Source organism: Danio rerio, chromosome 17, assembly GCF_052040795.2.
Source record: "Danio rerio strain M-AB ecotype USA chromosome 17, GRCz13ab, whole genome shotgun sequence".
Classification (NCBI taxonomy): Eukaryota; Metazoa; Chordata; class Actinopteri; order Cypriniformes; family Danionidae; genus Danio; species Danio rerio.
Genome location: NC_141037.1, coordinates 41,546,098 through 41,569,729, shown reverse-complemented (window position 1 = coordinate 41,569,729; position 23,632 = coordinate 41,546,098). Strand labels below are relative to the sequence as shown.

Below are 23,632 nucleotides of genomic sequence, written 5' to 3'. Positions count from 1 at the left end.
GTTTGTTTTTATCAAAAACTGTTTTCACTTCAGCCAAACTGAAAAATAAACTTCACTGATCTGATAAGATCTCTTAGATCATTGTCACAAAGCACAGATTTTCCATTAGGCTTTCTTTAGTCTTGTGTATTGATTAATGTGCGCGAGGGCAACTATTGGTTTAATGAGGGAGTTTTCTGAGAGATGAAGAGCTGTAAAGTGAGTGTTCAATTACAAAAAGAAATGATTATACAAACTCAGTGTTTCCTTTTATTAACATTAACAAAACCGTATTACTTTAAAAGAAATATAATTATCAAAGCATGTCTTAGAGCGAATAAGCCCAACAGGTTTTTTATGTAATCGCCTTTTATCTTAATTTATATATAAAATAAATGTTTAATTAGTAATCACTACTGATGGGTTAGATTTTCAATATTCAATATTGTTCAGTAATTATTCAGCAGTAATTAAACATCTCTGTAGCATTTCCTCCTGCAGATGTGGTTCAGTCAGTTCAGCACTGCAGGGAGCTGTCCATTGTGCTGAATTTACTCCACACTAAACTCTCTTCACACATTAAATTCATTATAAGTGTCTGATCAGTGAACAGGATACTGTCATTTCTCAACAACTAAAGAAGGTCTAATGTAGAAATTAAAAGATAATAGGAAATACAAACAGATGGATTTGCTTTATGAAAGGAAATTTTGTTGAATGATTATTACAATTTGGTTTAAATGTTGAATGTTGCACTCGTATATGTTGCATTGCTCTGCTCTTCTTTAAATAAATCAAACCTCAGTTGTGTGCTGTTTACACTGTCTCTGATTCATGGTACGTATTTTAATAAATCAGACTTTTGCATCTTCAGTTTCTCATCAATTCCAAGTCATGAAAATAATAAAAGCAACATTTACAGCTGCAGCGTGCACTAAATATTTTCTTACTTTTCTTATTTCTGTTTTTGTCTAACCACAGTTTATCTCATGCATTGATGTGTGTATTGAGCATGCAAGATCACCAGCTTGACCACAAACAGTTTTAGGACATTCAGTCTGTTGCATGCCTGAATAAAAACACTTGTGGTTTGTGTTCTCGCCTAGCTTTTCACAGCAACTGCAACATCACTGCACCAGGAGCGTCAGTAAAGACCAAGAAGAAGAAGAAGAAACACAGCACTGAGCCTGAAAGCTGATGTACTGAAGGCTGCAAGCAGAATCATTTATGACCCAGAGATAATTTAATATAAAAAATGTATATCAATATAAGAAATGAACCATATTATTAATCATATTATTCATTTCATAAAGAGTTTTTAACTACATTCAAAAAATAGAAACCTGTTTACCTTTAATATGTTTACTTTAATTAACTTTGATATATTTTTACTACTGTAAACTGGTGTATAAAATCAGGCCGCTTCAATGCACACTTTGCACCCTTAACAGAAGTTCAGAAGCTCAAATCACATCAAATCATCAAACGTAATGACAAACGAGAGATGTTTTTCTGAATAAAATACAATCTTTTTTTTGTTTTAATATAAATGAACAAGGCTAGATAGGTTAGGAAAATTCTAGCAAACGTACAAGCTAATTGTCATTACAGACCTTGTGATAGTAATTTAGCTTATTGAAAGCTGTATATTAGTAATGAAAACAGCTATCTAGATTCATACAAACAGAAATAATGTATTTATAAACTTGCACCTTTCTGCTGTGGACGCCATCTTGTGGTCAGACGCGGGAACTCATTCGGCAGGTGAACTTTTGTGCTTTCTAGCCGTTGAGTGAACACAAAGTCCCTTAAAAAGCCTTCACATACATCCAAAAAAACGAAAACATTAATAAAACTTAATAATATTAAATCTGAAAACAAGAGCAAATGAAAAGTACATAAATATGACTGAACCATGTAGCCTACCAGATGATGATACAAACGGCCATGTGATCTGAAATCGTGCGTAGACCATAGACTGTAAAATATAGGCATAGACATAGAAATGGTGAACGATTTAATTTACTTTCTATTATTTACAATAATAAACTTTTTTTTTTTACTTATATTCCTAATATCTACGTGAGCAGTTAGCACTGTACGTGTAATTAACCAGCATGCACTTACATTGCTTGGGCCACTAATAGAAAATATATGAGTTAATTTTATTATTTTAATTTAATTAATTCCTAAATAGCTGTACATTTTACAAAGTCAAACCTTGTCAAACCAATCTTGCTCATTTAGCATTATTATTACAGTTTCGTGAATTATAAATTAATTGATTTAAACTTCATTATTATTATTATTATTATTATAACTATGTTATTTATTATTATTAATTATTTATTATTTATATGTTGAGATGAGATGAATCGTTTACTCATGTGATTCAGATTGGCGATTCAAATTGTGGTTGCTATAGCAACGCGTGTTATGATTTGACTCCATATATAAACACCGAGACTCGCCGCTATCTGTTGATTGAGGAGAGGCGAATTTCTGAGGCATTTGCTGAGGATTACTGTGCTGATACTGCGATTCTTCAAGGAGACCAGAGAATTTCTGACAGAAGACTTTTATTTTACAAGGAGATCGACGCTCAGAGCTGAAATTATTCCTTTTCACACGTTTTGTTGCTCTTTTGTTGTGTTTATTTTGATTTTGATCTTGTTTTTATCGTTTTTATTGACATTTCTATTGATATTTGATCTTTGTTCTTGTTTTCAGGTTTGCTGGAGTTTGGAGGAGTTTGTCAGATGGGTGAAAACCGCAGTGAGTGTTTTAGTTTTTATTTGTTTATGATCAATCATGATATGATGTTGTGTAATATTTGGGGAAATGTGATGTAAATAAACTGGTACAAATGAACCCATTTCAACACAACTGTTCCCCGATATAAGTGATCAGATGTCTTTTATTCTCTGTAGATGCAGCTACTAAAGTTAATTGTTGATTAATTCTTATAATCTTATAATAAACGTGATATGTTGTTGTTGTTGTTGTTGTCGTTGTCTCAGGCCGCTCCAGATCCAGGAGTTCTGCTTTCATCCAGGCAGCTGTTCAGGACGTCAGGACACATGATGGTGATGGTGAAACCCAGACCGTGAGCCAAGAGCTTGATGGACCTCTGCCTTCCCTGTTGGCCAAATCTGTGTCCACAGATCAGGGTAACAGGAAGAGGAAGCGGCAGAGCGGCAGCCAGCAAACACCAGAAGATGAACGTCCGTCCACCTCATCTAGAAGAGCTCTCAAACGCTCTCGCAGAGGTCAGAATGGCTTATTGAAGAAGTGATAATGATGTTTCAGTAATGCTCTTTTGCAGTTTTCTCTACTGCTGCATGTTTTCTTTGAACACACATTTCTACTGCTCCTCTGTGTTGCAGACGCGTATGCAAAGGGCCCACTGCTGGGAGACGGTGGATTTGGCTCTGTGTTCGCTGGGATGCGCAGGTCCGATGGACTGCCAGTAAGTCGTTTTCTCCGCTCTTCATTCAAACAGCCTTTAGAAATCCTGATCTCAGTAAATGTGATGTGTGAGGATCAGGCAGGTGTGATTTATTATGCTTTATCTGTCTACAGGTCGCCATCAAGTATGTGTCTAAAGAGCGGACACAGAGGAGACTGAGAGTTGTGAGTTCAGTGTGAACCTGTTGTTGTGTTTGATGTTTCATTGGGTTCTGAATCCAATCGTTTGTCCTGCAGGAAGGTCAGGGTCGGCTGCCGCTGGAGGTGGCACTGATGACCCGCGTCAATTCAGCTCCTGCCTGCCCCAACGTCCTGCAGCTGCTTGACTGGTTTGACCGTCCCAGACGCTACATCCTGATCCTGGAGCGTCCGGATCCCTGCCAAGACCTCCAGAGCTTCTGTGAGGAGAACGGCTGTCTGGATGAGCGTCTGGCCAAGAAAGTGCTGGTGCAGCTGATCGCGGCTCTGAAACACTGCGAGAGCCGCGGAGTCCTGCACCGGGACGTCAAGCCAGAGAACCTGCTGATCTCCACAGAGTCCCAGGACATCAAGCTGCTGGACTTCGGCTGTGGAGATCTGCTCAAGCGCTCGGCCTACAAATACTTCGCAGGTGGGTTTGTGTTGCAGAAGGAAACACTCTGTGGATGTTTGTGAGCTTTTGATGATCCACCAAAGGGAATTTGTGTGTGCTGGAGTGTTTTGAACGGGTGTTTGTGTCTCCTTGTGTCTCTCAGGAACTTTTCAATACGCTCCACCTGAGTGGTTCTGCAGACAGCGCTACCATGCGGGTCCAGCTACGGTGTGGTCAGTAGGAGTGACCCTCTTCAACATCCTGTGCAACCGTTTCCCCTTCGGAGGTGCACTGAGGGTCACGTCCAGAAGCAAACTGACCTTCCCCATAACTCTGTCAACAGGTAAGAGACTCACTGAGAGATCAGCAGAAGTGTGTTGCTCTGTGTTTCTGAACACGGTGTTGTGTGTATCAGAGTGCCGTCAGCTGATTGGCTGGTGTCTCAGTCCAGCGGCGGCTGATCGGCCCAGTTTGGACGATATTGAGCGCCATCCCTGGTTACAGTGAACAGGTGGCCAGTGACTTGACACTTATCTGAGTGACGCACTCATGGCTTTGATTGTGTTGTTAGGGTCAGTCTGGATTAATGATCTTAATGATTTGTGTAGGGTGAGCAGGAGTCACACAGGAAGTGCAGAGAACTGCTTCCTGATCACCTGCAGAATGAGGAGTGGGCATAAACTAATGGCCGACTCACCCAGGGCCGGGGCCCCTTTACCTGCACTAAGCCACGGCTTTAGATGACTTTAATGTTAAAAGGGATTTTAATAATAAATGTATTATTTAGACAAATAATCCAGGTGTAGTGTCTTCCTAGAGTGACTGGAGAGAGCTCAAATAAAGGGAGAGTTCACACAGAAATCCAGATTTACTCACTGTTTACTCAAGCTCAAGCGGTTTCAAATCTTTAAGAGTTTCTTGTTTTCTGTTTTGCACAAAATAAAATGTTTTGAAGAAGCTGAAAACCTGTAACCGTTGACTTTCATAGTAGCAAAAACAAACAAGTCAATGGGTACAGCTTTTCAGCTTTCTTCAAAATATCTTCTTTTGTATTGAACAGAATAAAGAAACTCAAACAGGTTTGGAGCAAGTGAAAGGGAGTTAATGATACAGAATTGTTATTTTGGGGTGAACTATCCATTTAAGTCCTCTTAATGGAGGTTTTCATAATGGTTTTAAAATGAAGATTGCAGCTCTACTGACTGAGGCTAAAGGTGTGATGAAATATTGTTTAGGTTGTTATTCCATTAAATGATCTTATAGATCTATAATATATAAGTTTTGGTGGAGTTGTTGTGGTAATTTGCCCACAGTAGCAGTAAAACCTCTGAAATGGTGTACACATCTGATGATCTAAGACCTAGTTTTTTGTTTTTTTAATATTAGGAATGTTCAGAGCTCTGTTAGATGTACATTTGCATTCTACATTTCTGTTGTTGTAGCAGGGAGATGTTTGTTTTGTGGCATGAAAAGAGTTTAAGAACTTCAGTTTTAGCTGGGAGTACTACTGCATATGCACTCATGTGATTGGCTTAAATTATATTAAACTGAGAGACCCAGAAACAACACTGAGTCCTTTCTGAGACTGCAAGTCAAATATTTGGAAAAAACATTTAACCTTTCTTAAATGTATTTACATTTTTAATCATTAAAAACTTACAATATTAGAATCAATGAAAATAGGATGCAGATGCCAGAACATTGTCATTAACACTCTTTTGAATCATATTTCTACTAAAGAACAATGACTTTAGTTTACTCTACTTTACATTCTGCTGGTTCTGACATTAGAATAAATACTGAAGTCTGAACTCTGAGCTCTTTTATTCCTCTGCCTTTGTTGCTGTGTGGAAGGCATGTCTAATGAAGCATAACACACTTCATCACCAGCCTGAAACAGAATATATTTCATTAAAATAATAAACAAATAAATATATTATATTATATTGATGTAATTTGTGTTGCTGCTAAACTATTGCGAATGATATATATTAAAATTATTCTCAAAATGTGCTCATACCTCAACATGTCTGTTCTCAGCCCCAGAACCTACAGAAACTTAACAAAAGATAAGAATAATTTACATTTTATAATTTGAGATATCCATTTTTTACGAATAGCTGATGACCTGTAGTTTTCTTCTGACAGAGGCAGTAGACGCAGATGGAGAAGAGGAGAACACACACCGAACACACACTGAACAGCAGATTCCAGCAGAAAACACACTCTGATGCAGGTGATGTGGAGGTGCTGTTAAACCGTTCAGCACAAGGAGACTCTTGCTCTAAAATGAACAACAGGCCATTATTAAAGTGAATATATATTTAGTTATTATATTCATTTTATTTTATCTTTACTGATTACACACAATAATGAAAAATATGAGTTTAACACTGATGAATTTGCTAAAAGTGGTTGGAAAATCAGAAGTTAAAGATTCTAATATTAAATACACTATAAATCATCGTTTTACAAAATATAATGAATTTGCTGTTAATTTAATTTAAAGTATTATTAGAAACTAAGATACACTTTAAAAACTAATTATAAACACTTATTTTACTAATATACTTTATTAAATATACAATTTTTCTGTATTTGAAGTTGGACTATGGCTGCAGGATTGTGTTGCTTAATTATTTGCAGGACTTTGCATTAATTATCGATAAAATTCATTCAAATAATATTAAAATAATAAAACTTTAGGTAAACATGTAAACTTATCATTAAAGCACAGCTATATTATGAAGAGATAAACTATAATTGACACTAATATTAGCTGTAATCCATAATCATCAAAATGAACTGAAATAAACACTTGAAATAAATTATTCTGAGTGTAATGAATGATTAAATAATTCCCCAGCACGGTTTAATTGAGAAAATATCTTTTGCAACACATTTTTAAACATAATATGTTAAATAAATAATCTCTAATAACTCATGACACAATATATTAATAGTTATTTTACAAGACACTAGTATTCAGCTTAAAGTGCAGTTTAAAGGCTCACTGGGTTAATTAGGTTAACTAAAGTTAGTTTAATTTAGGCAAATCATAGGACAACAGTGCTTGGTTCTGTAGCCAAAAAAAAAAAAAAAAAAAATCTTACAGGGCTAATAATAATGTGCTTAATTTTTTGTTTGTTTTTATCAAAAACTGTTTTCACTTCAGCCAAACTGAAAAATAAACTTCACTGATCTGATAAGATCTCTTAGATCATTGTCACAAAGCACAGATTTTCCATTAGGCTTTCTTTAGTCTTGTGTATTGATTAATGTGCGCGAGGGCAACTATTGGTTTAATGAGGGAGTTTTCTGAGAGATGAAGAGCTGTAAAGTGAGTGTTCAATTACAAAAAGAAATGATTATACAAACTCAGTGTTTCCTTTTATTAACATTAACAAAACCGTATTACTTTAAAAGAAATATAATTATCAAAGCATGTCTTAGAGCGAATAAGCCCAACAGGTTTTTTATGTAATCGCCTTTTATCTTAATTTATATATAAAATAAATGTTTAATTAGTAATCACTACTGATGGGTTAGATTTTCAATATTCAATATTGTTCAGTAATTATTCAGCAGTAATTAAACATCTCTGTAGCATTTCCTCCTGCAGATGTGGTTCAGTCAGTTCAGCACTGCAGGGAGCTGTCCATTGTGCTGAATTTACTCCACACTAAACTCTCTTCACACATTAAATTCATTATAAGTGTCTGATCAGTGAACAGGATACTGTCATTTCTCAACAACTAAAGAAGGTCTAATGTAGAAATTAAAAGATAATAGGAAATACAAACAGATGGATTTGCTTTATGAAAGGAAATTTTGTTGAATGATTATTACAATTTGGTTTAAATGTTGAATGTTGCACTCGTATATGTTGCATTGCTCTGCTCTTCTTTAAATAAATCAAACCTCAGTTGTGTGCTGTTTACACTGTCTCTGATTCATGGTACGTATTTTAATAAATCAGACTTTTGCATCTTCAGTTTCTCATCAATTCCAAGTCATGAAAATAATAAAAGCAACATTTACAGCTGCAGCGTGCACTAAATATTTTCTTACTTTTCTTATTTCTGTTTTTGTCTAACCACAGTTTATCTCATGCATTGATGTGTGTATTGAGCATGCAAGATCACCAGCTTGACCACAAACAGTTTTAGGACATTCAGTCTGTTGCATGCCTGAATAAAAACACTTGTGGTTTGTGTTCTCGCCTAGCTTTTCACAGCAACTGCAACATCACTGCACCAGGAGCGTCAGTAAAGACCAAGAAGAAGAAGAAGAAACACAGCACTGAGCCTGAAAGCTGATGTACTGAAGGCTGCAAGCAGAATCATTTATGACCCAGAGATAATTTAATATAAAAAATGTATATCAATATAAGAAATGAACCATATTATTAATCATATTATTCATTTCATAAAGAGTTTTTAACTACATTGAAAAAATAGAAACCTGTTTACCTTTAATATGTTTACTTTAATTAACTTTGATATATTTTTACTACTGTAAACTGGTGTATAAAATCAGGCCGCTTCAATGCACACTTTGCACCCTTAACAGAAGTTCAGAAGCTCAAATCACATCAAATCATCAAACGTAATGACAAACGAGAGATGTTTTTCTGAATAAAATACAATCTTTTTTTTTGTTTTAATATAAATGAACAAGGCTAGATAGGTTAGGAAAAATCTAGCAAACGTACAAGCTAATTGTCATTACAGACCTTGTGATAGTAATTTAGCTTATTGAAAGCTGTATATTAGTAATGAAAACAGCTATCTAGATTCATACAAACAGAAATAATGTATTTATAAACTTGCACCTTTCTGCTGTGGACGCCATCTTGTGGTCAGACGCGGGAACTCATTCGGCAGGTGAACTTTTGTGCTTTCTAGCCGTTGAGTGAACACAAAGTCCCTTAAAAAGCCTTCACATACATCCAAAAAAACGAAAACATTAATAAAACTTAATAATATTAAATCTGAAAACAAGAGCAAATGAAAAGTACATAAATATGACTGAACCATGTAAGTTAGCCTACCAGATGATGATACAAACGGCCATGTGATCTGAAATCGTGCGTAGACCATAGACTGTAAAATATAGGCATAGACATAGAAATGGTGAACGATTTAATTTACTTTCTATTATTTACAATAATAAACTTTTTTTTTTAACTTATATTCCTAATATCTACGTGAGCAGTTAGCACTGTACGTGTAATTAACCAGCATGCACTTACATTGCTTGGGCCACTAATAGAAAATATATGAGTTAATTTTATTATTTTAATTTAATTAATTCCTAAATAGCTGTACATTTTACAAAGTCAAACCTTGTCAAACCAATCTTGCTCATTTAGCATTATTATTACAGTTTCGTGAATTATAAATTAATTGATTTAAACTTCATTATTATTATTATAATAACTATGTTATTTATTATTATTAATTATTTATTATTTATATGTTGAGATGAGATGAATCGTTTACTCATGTGATTCAGATTGGCGATTCAAATTGTGGTTGCTATAGCAACGCGTGTTATGATTTGACTCCATATATAAACACCGAGACTCGCCGCTATCTGTTGATTGAGGAGAGGCGAATTTCTGAGGCATTTGCTGAGGATTACTGTGCTGATACTGCGATTCTTCAAGGAGACCAGAGAATTTCTGACAGAAGACTTTTATTTTACAAGGAGATCGACGCTCAGAGCTGAAATTATTCCTTTTCACACGTTTTGTTGCTCTTTTGTTGTGTTTATTTTGATTTTGATCTTGTTTTTATCGTTTTTATTGACATTTTTATTGATATTTGATCTTTGTTCTTGTTTTCAGGTTTGCTGGAGTTTGGAGGAGTTTGTCAGATGGGTGAAAACCGCAGTGAGTGTTTTAGTTTTTATTTGTTTATGATCAATCATGATATGATGTTGTGTAATATTTGGGGAAATGTGATGTAAATAAACTGGTACAAATGAACCCATTTCAACACAACTGTTCCCCGATATAAGTGATCAGATGTCTTTTATTCTCTGTAGATGCAGCTACTAAAGTTAATTGTTGATTAATTCTTATAATCTTATAATAAACGTGATATGTTGTTGTTGTTGTTGTTGTCGTTGTCTCAGGCCGCTCCAGATCCAGGAGTTCTGCTTTCATCCAGGCAGCTGTTCAGGACGTCAGGACACATGATGGTGATGGTGAAACCCAGACCGTGAGCCAAGAGCTTGATGGACCTCTGCCTTCCCTGTTGGCCAAATCTGTGTCCACAGATCAGGGTAACAGGAAGAGGAAGCGGCAGAGCGGCAGCCAGCAAACACCAGAAGATGAACGTCCGTCCACCTCATCTAGAAGAGCTCTCAAACGCTCTCGCAGAGGTCAGAATGGCTTATTGAAGAAGTGATGATGATGTTTCAGTAATGCTCTTTTGCAGTTTTCTCTACTGCTGCATGTTTTCTTTGAACACACATTTCTACTGCTCCTCTGTGTTGCAGACGCGTATGCAAAGGGCCCACTGCTGGGAGACGGTGGATTTGGCTCTGTGTTCGCTGGGATGCGCAGGTCCGATGGACTGCCAGTAAGTCGTTTTCTCCGCTCTTCATTCAAACAGCCTTTAGAAATCCTGATCTCAGTAAATGTGATGTGTGAGGATCAGGCAGGTGTGATTTATTATGCTTTATCTGTCTACAGGTCGCCATCAAGTATGTGTCTAAAGAGCGGACACAGAGGAGACTGAGAGTTGTGAGTTCAGTGTGAACCTGTTGTTGTGTTTGATGTTTCATTGGGTTCTGAATCCAATCGTTTGTCCTGCAGGAAGGTCAGGGTCGGCTGCCGCTGGAGGTGGCACTGATGACCCGCGTCAATTCAGCTCCTGCCTGCCCCAACGTCCTGCAGCTGCTTGACTGGTTTGACCGTCCCAGACGCTACATCCTGATCCTGGAGCGTCCGGATCCCTGCCAAGACCTCCAGAGCTTCTGTGAGGAGAACGGCTGTCTGGATGAGCGTCTGGCCAAGAAAGTGCTGGTGCAGCTGATCGCGGCTCTGAAACACTGCGAGAGCCGCGGAGTCCTGCACCGGGACGTCAAGCCAGAGAACCTGCTGATCTCCACAGAGTCCCAGGACATCAAGCTGCTGGACTTCGGCTGTGGAGATCTGCTCAAGCGCTCGGCCTACAAATACTTCGCAGGTGGGTTTGTGTTGCAGAAGGAAACACTCTGTGGATGTTTGTGAGCTTTTGATGATCCACCAAAGGGAATTTGTGTGTGCTGGAGTGTTTTGAACGGGTGTTTGTGTCTCCTTGTGTCTCTCAGGAACTATTCAATACGCTCCACCTGAGTGGTTCTGCAGACAGCGCTACCATGCGGGTCCAGCTACGGTGTGGTCAGTAGGAGTGACCCTCTTCAACATCCTGTGCAACCGTTTCCCCTTCGGAGGTGCACTGAGGGTCACGTCCAGAAGCAAACTGACCTTCCCCATAACTCTGTCAACAGGTAAGAGACTCACTGAGAGATCAGCAGAAGTGTGTTGCTCTGTGTTTCTGAACACGGTGTTGTGTGTATCAGAGTGCCGTCAGCTGATTGGCTGGTGTCTCAGTCCAGCGGCGGCTGATCGGCCCAGTTTGGACGATATTGAGCGCCATCCCTGGTTACAGTGAACAGGTGGCCAGTGACTTGACACTTATCTGAGTGACGCACTCATGGCTTTGATTGTGTTGTTAGGGTCAGTCTGGATTAATGATCTTAATGATTTGTGTAGGGTGAGCAGGAGTCACACAGGAAGTGCAGAGAACTGCTTCCTGATCACCTGCAGAATGAGGAGTGGGCATAAACTAATGGCCGACTCACCCAGGGCCGGGGCCCCTTTACCTGCACTAAGCCACGGCTTTAGATGACTTTAATGTTAAAAGGGATTTTAATAATAAATGTATTATTTAGACAAATAATCCAGGTGTAGTGTCTTCCTAGAGTGACTGGAGAGAGCTCAAATAAAGGGAGAGTTCACACAGAAATCCAGATTTACTCACTGTTTACTCAAGCTCAAGCGGTTTCAAATCTTTAAGAGTTTCTTGTTTTCTGTTTTGCACAAAATAAAATGTTTTGAAGAAGCTGAAAACCTGTAACCGTTGACTTTCATAGTAGCAAAAACAAACAAGTCAATGGGTACAGCTTTTCAGCTTTCTTCAAAATATCTTCTTTTGTATTGAACAGAATAAAGAAACTCAAACAGGTTTGGAGCAAGTGAAAGGGAGTTAATGATACAGAATTGTTATTTTGGGGTGAACTATCCATTTAAGTCCTCTTAATGGAGGTTTTCATAATGGTTTTAAAATGAAGATTGCAGCTCTACTGACTGAGGCTAAAGGTGTGATGAAATATTGTTTAGGTTGTTATTCCATTAAATGATCTTATAGATCTATAATATATAAGTTTTGGTGGAGTTGTTGTGGTAATTTGCCCACAGTAGCAGTAAAACCTCTGAAATGGTGTACACATCTGATGATCTAAGACCTAGTTTTTTGTTTTTTTAATATTAGGAATGTTCAGAGCTCTGTTAGATGTACATTTGCATTCTACATTTCTGTTGTTGTAGCAGGGAGATGTTTGTTTTGTGGCATGAAAAGAGTTTAAGAACTTCAGTTTTAGCTGGGAGTACTACTGCATATGCACTCATGTGATTGGCTTAAATTATATTAAACTGAGAGACCCAGAAACAACACTGAGTCCTTTCTGAGACTGCAAGTTAAATATTTGGAAAAAACATTTAACCTTTCTTAAATGTATTTACATTTTTAATCATTAAAAACTTACAATATTAGAATCAATGAAAATAGGATGCAGATGCCAGAACATTGTCATTAACACTCTTTTGAATCATATTTCTACTAAAGAACAATGACTTTAGTTTACTCTACTTTACATTCTGCTGGTTCTGACATTAGAATAAATACTGAAGTCTGAACTCTGAGCTCTTTTATTCCTCTGCCTTTGTTGCTGTGTGGAAGGCATGTCTAATGAAGCATAACACACTTCATCACCAGCCTGAAACAGAATATATTTCATTAAAATAATAAACAAATAAATATATTATATTATATTGATGTAATTTGTGTTGCTGCTAAACTATTGCGAATGATATATATTAAAATTATTCTCAAAATGTGCTCATACCTCAACATGTCTGTTCTCAGCCCCAGAACCTACAGAAACTTAACAAAAGATAAGAATAATTTACATTTTATAATTTGAGATATCCATTTTTTACGAATAGCTGATGACCTGTAGTTTTCTTCTGACAGAGGCAGTAGACGCAGATGGAGAAGAGGAGAACACACACCGAACACACACTGAACAGCAGATTCCAGCAGAAAACACACTCTGATGCAGGTGATGTGGAGGTGCTGTTAAACCGTTCAGCACAAGGAGACTCTTGCTCTAAAATGAACAACAGGCCATTATTAAAGTGAATATATATTTAGTTATTATATTCATTTTATTTTATCTTTACTGATTACACACAATAATGAAAAATATGAGTTTAACACTGATGAATTTGCTAAAAGTGGTTGGAAAATCAGAAGTTAAAGATTCTAATATTAAATACACTATAAATCATCGTTTTACAAAATATAATGAATTTGCTGTTAATTTAATTTAAAGTATTATTAGAAACTAAGATACACTTTAAAAACTAATTATAAACACTTATTTTACTAATATACTTTATTAAATATACAATTTTTCTGTATTTGAAGTTGGACTATGGCTGCAGGATTGTGTTGCTTAATTATTTGCAGGACTTTGCATTAATTATCGATAAAATTCATTCAAATAATATTAAAATAATAAAAGTTTAGGTAAACATGTAAACTTATCATTAAAGCACAGCTATATTATGAAGAGATAAACTATAATTGACACTAATATTAGCTGTAATCCATAATCATCAAAATGAACTGAAATAAACACTTGAAATAAATTATTCTGAGTGTAATGAATGATTAAATAATTCCCCAGCACGGTTTAATTGAGAAAATATCTTTTGCAACACATTTTTAAACATAATATGTTAAATAAATAATCTCTAATAACTCATGACACAATATTTTAATAGTTATTTTACAAGACACTAGTATTCAGCTTAAAGTGCAGTTTAAAGGCTCACTGGGTTAATTAGGTTAACTAAAGTTAGTTTAATTTAGGCAAATCATAGGACAACAGTGCTTGGTTCTGTAGCCAAAAAAAAAAAAAAAAAAATCTTACAGGGCTAATAATAATGTGCTTATTTTTTTGTTTGTTTTTATCAAAAACTGTTTTCACTTCAGCCAAACTGAAAAATAAACTTCACTGATCTGATAAGATCTCTTAGATCATTGTCACAAAGCACAGATTTTCCATTAGGCTTTCTTTAGTCTTGTGTATTGATTAATGTGCGCGAGGGCAACTATTGGTTTAATGAGGGAGTTTTCTGAGAGATGAAGAGCTGTAAAGTGAGTGTTCAATTACAAAAAGAAATGATTATACAAACTCAGTGTTTCCTTTTATTAACATTAACAAAACCGTATTACTTTAAAAGAAATATAATTATCAAAGCATGTCTTAGAGCGAATAAGCCCAACAGGTTTTTTATGTAATCGCCTTTTATCTTAATTTATATATAAAATAAATGTTTAATTAGTAATCACTACTGATGGGTTAGATTTTCAATATTCAATATTGTTCAGTAATTATTCAGCAGTAATTAAACATCTCTGTAGCATTTCCTCCTGCAGATGTGGTTCAGTCAGTTCAGCACTGCAGGGAGCTGTCCATTGTGCTGAATTTACTCCACACTAAACTCTCTTCACACATTAAATTCATTATAAGTGTCTGATCAGTGAACAGGATACTGTCATTTCTCAACAACTAAAGAAGGTCTAATGTAGAAATTAAAAGATAATAGGAAATACAAACAGATGGATTTGCTTTATGAAAGGAAATTTTGTTGAATGATTATTACAATTTGGTTTAAATGTTGAATGTTGCACTCGTATATGTTGCATTGCTCTGCTCTTCTTTAAATAAATCAAACCTCAGTTGTGTGCTGTTTACACTGTCTCTGATTCATGGTACGTATTTTAATAAATCAGACTTTTGCATCTTCCGTTTCTCATCAATTCCAAGTCATGAAAATAATAAAAGCAACATTTACAGCTGCAGCGTGCACTAAATATTTTCTTACTTTTCTTATTTCTGTTTTTGTCTAACCACAGTTTATCTCATGCATTGATGTGTGTATTGAGCATGCAAGATCACCAGCTTGACCACAAACAGTTTTAGGACATTCAGTCTGTTGCATGCCTGAATAAAAACACTTGTGGTTTGTGTTCTCGCCTAGCTTTTCACAGCAACTGCAACATCACTGCACCAGGAGCGTCAGTAAAGACCAAGAAGAAGAAGAAGAAACACAGCACTGAGCCTGAAAGCTGATGTACTGAAGGCTGCAAGCAGAATCATTTATGACCCAGAGATAATTTAATATAAAAAATGTATATCAATATAAGAAATGAACCATATTATTAATCATATTATTCATTTCATAAAGAGTTTTTAACTACATTCAAAAAATAGAAACCTGTTTACCTTTAATATGTTTACTTTAATTAACTTTGATATATTTTTACTACTGTAAACTGGTGTATAAAATCAGGCCGCTTCAATGCACACTTTGCACCCTTAACAGAAGTTCAGAAGCTCAAATCACATCAAATCATCAAACGTAATGACAAACGAGAGATGTTTTTCTGAATAAAATACAATCTTTTTTTTGTTTTAATATAAATGAACAAGGCTAGATAGGTTAGGAAAATTCTAGCAAACGTACAAGCTAATTGTCATTACAGACCTTGTGATAGTAATTTAGCTTATTGAAAGCTGTATATTAGTAATGAAAACAGCTATCTAGATTCATACAAACAGAAATAATGTATTTATAAACTTGCACCTTTCTGCTGTGGACGCCATCTTGTGGTCAGACGCGGGAACTCATTCGGCAGGTGAACTTTTGTGCTTTCTAGCCGTTGAGTGAACACAAAGTCCCTTAAAAAGCCTTCACATACATCCAAAAAAACGAAAACATTAATAAAACTTAATAATATTAAATCTGAAAACAAGAGCAAATGAAAAGTACATAAATATGACTGAACCATGTAGCCTACCAGATGATGATACAAACGGCCATGTGATCTGAAATCGTGCGTAGACCATAGACTGTAAAATATAGGCATAGACATAGAAATGGTGAACGATTTAATTTACTTTCTATTATTTACAATAATAAACTTTTTTTTTTTACTTATATTCCTAATATCTACGTGAGCAGTTAGCACTGTACGTGTAATTAACCAGCATGCACTTACATTGCTTGGGCCACTAATAGAAAATATATGAGTTAATTTTATTATTTTAATTTAATTAATTCCTAAATAGCTGTACATTTTACAAAGTCAAACCTTGTCAAACCAATCTTGCTCATTTAGCATTATTATTACAGTTTCGTGAATTATAAATTAATTGATTTAAACTTCATTATTATTATTATTATTATTATAACTATGTTATTTATTATTATTAATTATTTATTATTTATATGTTGAGATGAGATGAATCGTTTACTCATGTGATTCAGATTGGCGATTCAAATTGTGGTTGCTATAGCAACGCGTGTTATGATTTGACTCCATATATAAACACCGAGACTCGCCGCTATCTGTTGATTGAGGAGAGGCGAATTTCTGAGGCATTTGCTGAGGATTACTGTGCTGATACTGCGATTCTTCAAGGAGACCAGAGAATTTCTGACAGAAGACTTTTATTTTACAAGGAGATCGACGCTCAGAGCTGAAATTATTCCTTTTCACACGTTTTGTTGCTCTTTTGTTGTGTTTATTTTGATTTTGATCTTGTTTTTATCGTTTTTATTGACATTTCTATTGATATTTGATCTTTGTTCTTGTTTTCAGGTTTGCTGGAGTTTGGAGGAGTTTGTCAGATGGGTGAAAACCGCAGTGAGTGTTTTAGTTTTTATTTGTTTATGATCAATCATGATATGATGTTGTGTAATATTTGGGGAAATGTGATGTAAATAAACTGGTACAAATGAACCCATTTCAACACAACTGTTCCCCGATATAAGTGATCAGATGTCTTTTATTCTCTGTAGATGCAGCTACTAAAGTTAATTGTTGATTAATTCTTATAATCTTATAATAAACGTGATATGTTGTTGTTGTTGTTGTTGTCGTTGTCTCAGGCCGCTCCAGATCCAGGAGTTCTGCTTTCATCCAGGCAGCTGTTCAGGACGTCAGGACACATGATGGTGATGGTGAAACCCAGACCGTGAGCCAAGAGCTTGATGGACCTCTGCCTTCCCTGTTGGCCAAATCTGTGTCCACAGATCAGGGTAACAGGAAGAGGAAGCGGCAGAGCGGCAGCCAGCAAACACCAGAAGATGAACGTCCGTCCACCTCATCTAGAAGAGCTCTCAAACGCTCTCGCAGAGGTCAGAATGGCTTATTGAAGAAGTGATAATGATGTTTCAGTAATGCTCTTTTGCAGTTTTCTCTACTGCTGCATGTTTTCTTTGAACACACATTTCTACTGCTCCTCTGTGTTGCAGACGCGTATGCAAAGGGCCCACTGCTGGGAGACGGTGGATTTGGCTCTGTGTTCGCTGGGATGCGCAGGTCCGATGGACTGCCAGTAAGTCGTTTTCTCCGCTCTTCATTCAAACAGCCTTTAGAAATCCTGATCTCAGTAAATGTGATGTGTGAGGATCAGGCAGGTGTGATTTATTATGCTTTATCTGTCTACAGGTCGCCATCAAGTATGTGTCTAAAGAGCGGACACAGAGGAGACTGAGAGTTGTGAGTTCAGTGTGAACCTGTTGTTGTGTTTGATGTTTCATTGGGTTCTGAATCCAATCGTTTGTCCTGCAGGAAGGTCAGGGTCGGCTGCCGCTGGAGGTGGCACTGATGACCCGCGTCAATTCAGCTCCTGCCTGCCCCAACGTCCTGCAGCTGCTTGACTGGTTTGACCGTCCCAGACGCTACATCCTGATCCTGGAGCGTCCGGATCCCTGCCAAGACCTCCAGAGCTTCTGTGAGGAGAACGGCTGTCTGGATGAGCGTCTGGCCAAGAAAGTGCTGGTGCAGCTGATCGCGGCTCTGAAACACTGCGAGAGCCGCGGAGTCCTGCACCGGGACGTCAAGCCAGAGAACCTGCTGATCTCCACAGAGTCCCAGGACATCAAGCTGCTGGACTTCGGCTGTGGAGATCTGCTCAAGCGCTCGGCCTACAAATACTTCGCAGGTGGGTTTGTGTTGCAGAAGGAAACACTCTGTGGATGTTTGTGAGCTTTTGATGATCCACCAAAGGGAATTTGTGTGTGCTGGAGTGTTTTGAACGGGTGTTTGTGTCTCCTTGTGTCTCTCAGGAACTATTCAATACGCTCCACCTGAGTGGTTCTGCAGACAGCGCTACCATGCGGGTCCAGCTACGGTGTGGTCAGTAGGAGTGACCCTCTTCAACATCCTGTGCAACCGTTTCCCCTTCGGAGGTGCACTGAGGGTCACGTCCAGAAGCAAACTGACCTTCCCCATAACTCTGTCAACAGGTAAGAGACTCACTGAGAGATCAGCAGAAGTGTGTTGCTCTGTGTTTCTGAACACGGTGTTGTGTGTATCAGAGTGCCGTCAGCTGATTGGCTGGTGTCTCAGTCCAGCGGCGGCTGATCGGCCCAGTTTGGACGATATTGAGCGCCATCCCTGGTTACAGTGAACAGGTGGCCAGTGACTTGACACTTATCTGAGTGACGCACTCATGGCTTTGATTGTGTTGTTAGGGTCAGTCTGGATTAATGATCTTAATGATTTGTGTAGGGTGAGCAGGAGTCACACAGGAAGTGCAGAGAACTGCTTCCTGATCACCTGCAGAATGAGGAGTGGGCATAAACTAATGGCCGACTCACCCAGGGCCGGGGCCCCTTTACCTGCACTAAGCCACGGCTTTAGATGACTTTAATGTTAAAAGGGATTTTAATAATAAATGTATTATTTAGACAAATAATCCAGGTGTAGTGTCTTCCTAGAGTGACTGGAGAGAGCTCAAATAAAGGGAGAGTTCACACAGAAATCCAGATTTACTCACTGTTTACTCAAGCTCAAGCGGTTTCAAATCTTTAAGAGTTTCTTGTTTTCTGTTTTGCACAAAATAAAATGTTTTGAAGAAGCTGAAAACCTGTAACCGTTGACTTTCATAGTAGCAAAAACAAACAAGTCAATGGGTACAGCTTTTCAGCTTTCTTCAAAATATCTTCTTTTGTATTGAACAGAATAAAGAAACTCAAACAGGTTTGGAGCAAGTGAAAGGGAGTTAATGATACAGAATTGTTATTTTGGGGTGAACTATCCATTTAAGTCCTCTTAATGGAGGTTTTCATAATGGTTTTAAAATGAAGATTGCAGCTCTACTGACTGAGGCTAAAGGTGTGATGAAATATTGTTTAGGTTGTTATTCCATTAAATGATCTTATAGATCTATAATATATAAGTTTTGGTGGAGTTGTTGTGGTAATTTGCCCACAGTAGCAGTAAAACCTCTGAAATGGTGTACACATCTGATGATCTAAGACCTAGTTTTTTGTTTTTTTAATATTAGGAATGTTCAGAGCTCTGTTAGATGTACATTTGCATTCTACATTTCTGTTGTTGTAGCAGGGAGATGTTTGTTTTGTGGCATGAAAAGAGTTTAAGAACTTCAGTTTTAGCTGGGAGTACTACTGCATATGCACTCATGTGATTGGCTTAAATTATATTAAACTGAGAGACCCAGAAACAACACTGAGTCCTTTCTGAGACTGCAAGTCAAATATTTGGAAAAAACATTTAACCTTTCTTAAATGTATTTACATTTTTAATCATTAAAAACTTACAATATTAGAATCAATGAAAATAGGATGCAGATGCCAGAACATTGTCATTAACACTCTTTTGAATCATATTTCTACTAAAGAACAATGACTTTAGTTTACTCTACTTTACATTCTGCTGGTTCTGACATTAGAATAAATACTGAAGTCTGAACTCTGAGCTCTTTTATTCCTCTGCCTTTGTTGCTGTGTGGAAGGCATGTCTAATGAAGCATAACACACTTCATCACCAGCCTGAAACAGAATATATTTCATTAAAATAATAAACAAATAAATATATTATATTATATTGATGTAATTTGTGTTGCTGCTAAACTATTGCGAATGATATATATTAAAATTATTCTCAAAATGTGCTCATACCTCAACATGTCTGTTCTCAGCCCCAGAACCTACAGAAACTTAACAAAAGATAAGAATAATTTACATTTTATAATTTGAGATATCCATTTTTTACGAATAGCTGATGACCTGTAGTTTTCTTCTGACAGAGGCAGTAGACGCAGATGGAGAAGAGGAGAACACACACCGAACACACACTGAACAGCAGATTCCAGCAGAAAACACACTCTGATGCAGGTGATGTGGAGGTGCTGTTAAACCGTTCAGCACAAGGAGACTCTTGCTCTAAAATGAACAACAGGCCATTATTAAAGTGAATATATATTTAGTTATTATATTCATTTTATTTTATCTTTACTGATTACACACAATAATGAAAAATATGAGTTTAACACTGATGAATTTGCTAAAAGTGGTTGGAAAATCAGAAGTTAAAGATTCTAATATTAAATACACTATAAATCATCGTTTTACAAAATATAATGAATTTGCTGTTAATTTAATTTAAAGTATTATTAGAAACTAAGATACACTTTAAAAACTAATTATAAACACTTATTTTACTAATATACTTTATTAAATATACAATTTTTCTGTATTTGAAGTTGGACTATGGCTGCAGGATTGTGTTGCTTAATTATTTGCAGGACTTTGCATTAATTATCGATAAAATTCATTCAAATAATATTAAAATAATAAAACTTTAGGTAAACATGTAAACTTATCATTAAAGCACAGCTATATTATGAAGAGATAAACTATAATTGACACTAATATTAGCTGTAATCCATAATCATCAAAATGAACTGAAATAAACACTTGAAATAAATTATTCTGAGTGTCATGAATGATTAAATAATTCCCCAGCACGGTTTAATTGAGAAAATATCTTTTGCAACACATTTTTAAACATAATATGTTAAATAAATAATCTCTAATAACTCATGACACAATATTTTAATAGTTATTTTACAAGACACTAGTATTCAGCTTAAAGTGCAGTTTAAAGGCTCACTGGGTTAATTAGGTTAACTAAAGTTAGTTTAATTTAGGCAAATCATAGGACAACAGTGCTTGGTTCTGTAGCCAAAAAAAAAAAAAAAAAAAATCTTACAGGGCTAATAATAATGTGCTTATTTTTTTGTTTGTTTTTATCAAAAACTGTTTTCACTTCAGCCAAACTGAAAAATAAACTTCACTGATCTGATAAGATCTCTTAGATCATTGTCACAAAGCACAGATTTTCCATTAGGCTTTCTTTAGTCTTGTGTATTGATTAATGTGCGCGAGGGCAACTATTGGTTTAATGAGGGAGTTTTCTGAGAGATGAAGAGCTGTAAAGTGAGTGTTCAATTACAAAAAGAAATGATTATACAAACTCAGTGTTTCCTTTTATTAACATTAACAAAACCGTATTACTTTAAAAGAAATATAATTATCAAAGCATGTCTTAGAGCGAATAAGCCCAACAGGTTTTTTATGTAATCGCCTTTTATCTTAATTTATATATAAAATAAATGTTTAATTAGTAATCACTACTGATGGGTTAGATTTTCAATATTCAATATTGTTCAGTAATTATTCAGCAGTAATTAAACATCTCTGTAGCATTTCCTCCTGCAGATGTGGTTCAGTCAGTTCAGCACTGCAGGGAGCTGTCCATTGTGCTGAATTTACTCCACACTAAACTCTCTTCACACATTAAATTCATTATAAGTGTCTGATCAGTGAACAGGATACTGTCATTTCTCAACAACTAAAGAAGGTCTAATGTAGAAATTAAAAGATAATAGGAAATACAAACAGATGGATTTGCTTTATGAAAGGAAATTTTGTTGAATGATTATTACAATTTGGTTTAAATGTTGAATGTTGCACTCGTATATGTTGCATTGCTCTGCTCTTCTTTAAATAAATCAAACCTCAGTTGTGTGCTGTTTACACTGTCTCTGATTCATGGTACGTATTTTAATAAATCAGACTTTTGCATCTTCAGTTTCTCATCAATTCCAAGTCATGAAAATAATAAAAGCAACATTTACAGCTGCAGCGTGCACTAAATATTTTCTTACTTTTCTTATTTCTGTTTTTGTCTAACCACAGTTTATCTCATGCATTGATGTGTGTATTGAGCATGCAAGATCACCAGCTTGACCACAAACAGTTTTAGGACATTCAGTCTGTTGCATGCCTGAATAAAAACACTTGTGGTTTGTGTTCTCGCCTAGCTTTTCACAGCAACTGCAACATCACTGCACCAGGAGCGTCAGTAAAGACCAAGAAGAAGAAGAAGAAACACAGCACTGAGCCTGAAAGCTGATGTACTGAAGGCTGCAAGCAGAATCATTTATGACCCAGAGATAATTTAATATAAAAAATGTATATCAATATAAGAAATGAACCATATTATTAATCATATTATTCATTTCATAAAGAGTTTTTAACTACATTCAAAAAATAGAAACCTGTTTACCTTTAATATGTTTACTTTAATTAACTTTGATATATTTTTACTACTGTAAACTGGTGTATAAAATCAGGCCGCTTCAATGCACACTTTGCACCCTTAACAGAAGTTCAGAAGCTCAAATCACATCAAATCATCAAACGTAATGACAAACGAGAGATGTTTTTCTGAATAAAATACAATCTTTTTTTTTGTTTTAATATAAATGAACAAGGCTAGATAGGTTAGGAAAAATCTAGCAAACGTACAAGCTAATTGTCATTACAGACCTTGTGATAGTAATTTAGCTTATTGAAAGCTGTATATTAGTAATGAAAACAGCTATCTAGATTCATACAAACAGAAATAATGTATTTATAAACTTGCACCTTTCTGCTGTGGACGCCATCTTGTGGTCAGACGCGGGAACTCATTCGGCAGGTGAACTTTTGTGCTTTCTAGCCGTTGAGTGAACACAAAGTCCCTTAAAAAGCCTTCACATACATCCAAAAAAACGAAAACATTAATAAAACGTAATAATATTAAATCTGAAAACAAGAGCAAATGAAAAGTACATAAATATGACTGAACCATGTAGCCTACCAGATGATGATACAAACGGCCATGTGATCTGAAATCGTGCGTAGACCATAGACTGTAAAATATAGGCATAGACATAGAAATGGTGAACGATTTAATTTACTTTCTATTATTTACAATAATAAACTTTTTTTTAACTTATATTCCTAATATCTACGTGAGCAGTTAGCACTGTACGTGTAATTAACCAGCATGCACTTACATTGCTTGGGCCACTAATAGAAAATATATGAGTTAATTTTATTATTTT

General features: G+C 36.0%; 4 protein-coding genes and 2 long non-coding RNA genes across 11 annotated transcripts in view; 4 read left to right on the top strand and 2 right to left on the bottom strand.

Moving 5' to 3' along the window:
• The first annotated feature begins 2,360 nt into the window (after positions 1 to 2,360).
• On the top strand, positions 2,361 to 6,352 carry LOC137489982 (serine/threonine-protein kinase pim-3-like). Of its 2 annotated transcripts, XM_087290904.1 has the most exons (8): positions 2,392 to 2,754; positions 3,000 to 3,248; positions 3,366 to 3,448; positions 3,562 to 3,612; positions 3,685 to 4,057; positions 4,182 to 4,361; positions 4,434 to 4,529; positions 4,627 to 4,813. In XM_087290904.1, exons 1-7 carry the CDS (start codon positions 2,739 to 2,741, stop codon positions 4,523 to 4,525), a joined length of 1,044 nt encoding a protein of 347 aa, XP_087147030.1. In that variant the 5' UTR covers positions 2,392 to 2,738; the 3' UTR covers positions 4,526 to 4,529; positions 4,627 to 4,813. The 2 variants fall into 2 exon arrangements, with proteins under 2 accessions (XP_087147031.1, XP_087147030.1); XM_087290905.1 differs by lacking the exons at positions 4,434 to 4,529; positions 4,627 to 4,813 and adding an exon at positions 6,167 to 6,352 and having other exon boundaries at positions 2,361 to 2,754.
• LOC141378463 (uncharacterized) lies at positions 5,634 to 9,188 on the bottom strand. The gene is made up of 4 exons (XR_015513697.1): positions 9,072 to 9,188; positions 8,853 to 8,957; positions 6,039 to 6,302; positions 5,634 to 5,909 (listed from the first exon to the last, which is right to left on the bottom strand). It is a non-coding gene; the product is annotated as an uncharacterized LOC141378463 (long non-coding RNA).
• Positions 9,189 to 9,494: 306 nt separating this feature from the next.
• Positions 9,495 to 15,555, top strand: LOC141375008 (serine/threonine-protein kinase pim-3-like). Of its 3 annotated transcripts, none has more exons than XM_087290866.1 (8): positions 9,495 to 9,914; positions 10,160 to 10,408; positions 10,526 to 10,608; positions 10,722 to 10,772; positions 10,845 to 11,217; positions 11,342 to 11,521; positions 11,594 to 11,689; positions 11,787 to 11,973. In XM_087290866.1, exons 1-7 carry the CDS (start codon positions 9,899 to 9,901, stop codon positions 11,683 to 11,685), a joined length of 1,044 nt encoding a protein of 347 aa, XP_087146992.1. In that variant the 5' UTR covers positions 9,495 to 9,898; the 3' UTR covers positions 11,686 to 11,689; positions 11,787 to 11,973. The 3 variants fall into 3 exon arrangements, with proteins under 3 accessions (XP_087146992.1, XP_087146993.1, XP_087146994.1); XM_087290868.1 differs by lacking the exons at positions 11,594 to 11,689; positions 11,787 to 11,973 and adding exons at positions 13,327 to 13,414; positions 15,405 to 15,555 and having other exon boundaries at positions 9,552 to 9,914; XM_087290867.1 differs by lacking the exons at positions 11,594 to 11,689; positions 11,787 to 11,973 and adding an exon at positions 13,327 to 15,108 and having other exon boundaries at positions 9,512 to 9,914.
• Positions 15,405 to 22,657, top strand: LOC137487320 (serine/threonine-protein kinase pim-3-like). Of its 3 annotated transcripts, none has more exons than XM_087290903.1 (8): positions 15,405 to 15,555; positions 17,029 to 17,073; positions 17,319 to 17,567; positions 17,685 to 17,767; positions 17,881 to 17,931; positions 18,004 to 18,376; positions 18,501 to 18,680; positions 20,486 to 20,671. In XM_087290903.1, exons 2-8 carry the CDS (start codon positions 17,058 to 17,060, stop codon positions 20,566 to 20,568), a joined length of 1,035 nt encoding a protein of 344 aa, XP_087147029.1. In that variant the 5' UTR covers positions 15,405 to 15,555; positions 17,029 to 17,057; the 3' UTR covers positions 20,569 to 20,671. The 3 variants fall into 3 exon arrangements, with proteins under 3 accessions (XP_087147029.1, XP_087147028.1, XP_088507394.1); XM_087290902.1 differs by lacking the exons at positions 15,405 to 15,555; positions 20,486 to 20,671 and adding exons at positions 18,753 to 18,848; positions 18,946 to 19,132 and having other exon boundaries at positions 16,701 to 17,073; XM_088651268.1 differs by lacking the exon at positions 15,405 to 15,555 and adding an exon at positions 22,565 to 22,657 and having other exon boundaries at positions 16,713 to 17,073; positions 20,486 to 20,573.
• LOC141378462 (uncharacterized) lies at positions 19,953 to 23,502 on the bottom strand. The gene is made up of 4 exons (XR_015513699.1): positions 23,386 to 23,502; positions 23,172 to 23,276; positions 20,358 to 20,621; positions 19,953 to 20,228 (listed from the first exon to the last, which is right to left on the bottom strand). It is a non-coding gene; the product is annotated as an uncharacterized LOC141378462 (long non-coding RNA).
• LOC110438566 (serine/threonine-protein kinase pim-3-like) overlaps positions 22,572 to 23,632 on the top strand; it is a 6,933-nt gene continuing 5,872 nt past the window's right edge. The window contains exon 1 of the mRNA XM_087290884.1: positions 22,572 to 22,657. The gene's annotated coding sequence lies outside the window, so the exon portion shown is untranslated. The remainder of the gene's footprint in view (positions 22,658 to 23,632) is intronic.

Bases quoted from the DNA above. Each gene is read 5' to 3' on its own strand.
- LOC137489982 (XM_087290904.1), top strand. The intron at 3,449-3,561 runs GTAAGTCGTTTT...ATCTGTCTACAG, and splicing joins GCAGGTCCGATGGACTGCCA to GTCGCCATCAAGTATGTGTC. The intron at 3,613-3,684 runs GTGAGTTCAGTG...TTTGTCCTGCAG, and splicing joins CACAGAGGAGACTGAGAGTT to GAAGGTCAGGGTCGGCTGCC.
- LOC141375008 (XM_087290866.1), top strand. The intron at 10,773-10,844 runs GTGAGTTCAGTG...TTTGTCCTGCAG, and splicing joins CACAGAGGAGACTGAGAGTT to GAAGGTCAGGGTCGGCTGCC. The intron at 11,218-11,341 runs GTGGGTTTGTGT...TGTGTCTCTCAG, and splicing joins GGCCTACAAATACTTCGCAG to GAACTATTCAATACGCTCCA.
- LOC137487320 (XM_087290902.1), top strand. The intron at 17,932-18,003 runs GTGAGTTCAGTG...TTTGTCCTGCAG, and splicing joins CACAGAGGAGACTGAGAGTT to GAAGGTCAGGGTCGGCTGCC. The intron at 18,681-18,752 runs GTAAGAGACTCA...TGTGTGTATCAG, and splicing joins CCCCATAACTCTGTCAACAG to AGTGCCGTCAGCTGATTGGC.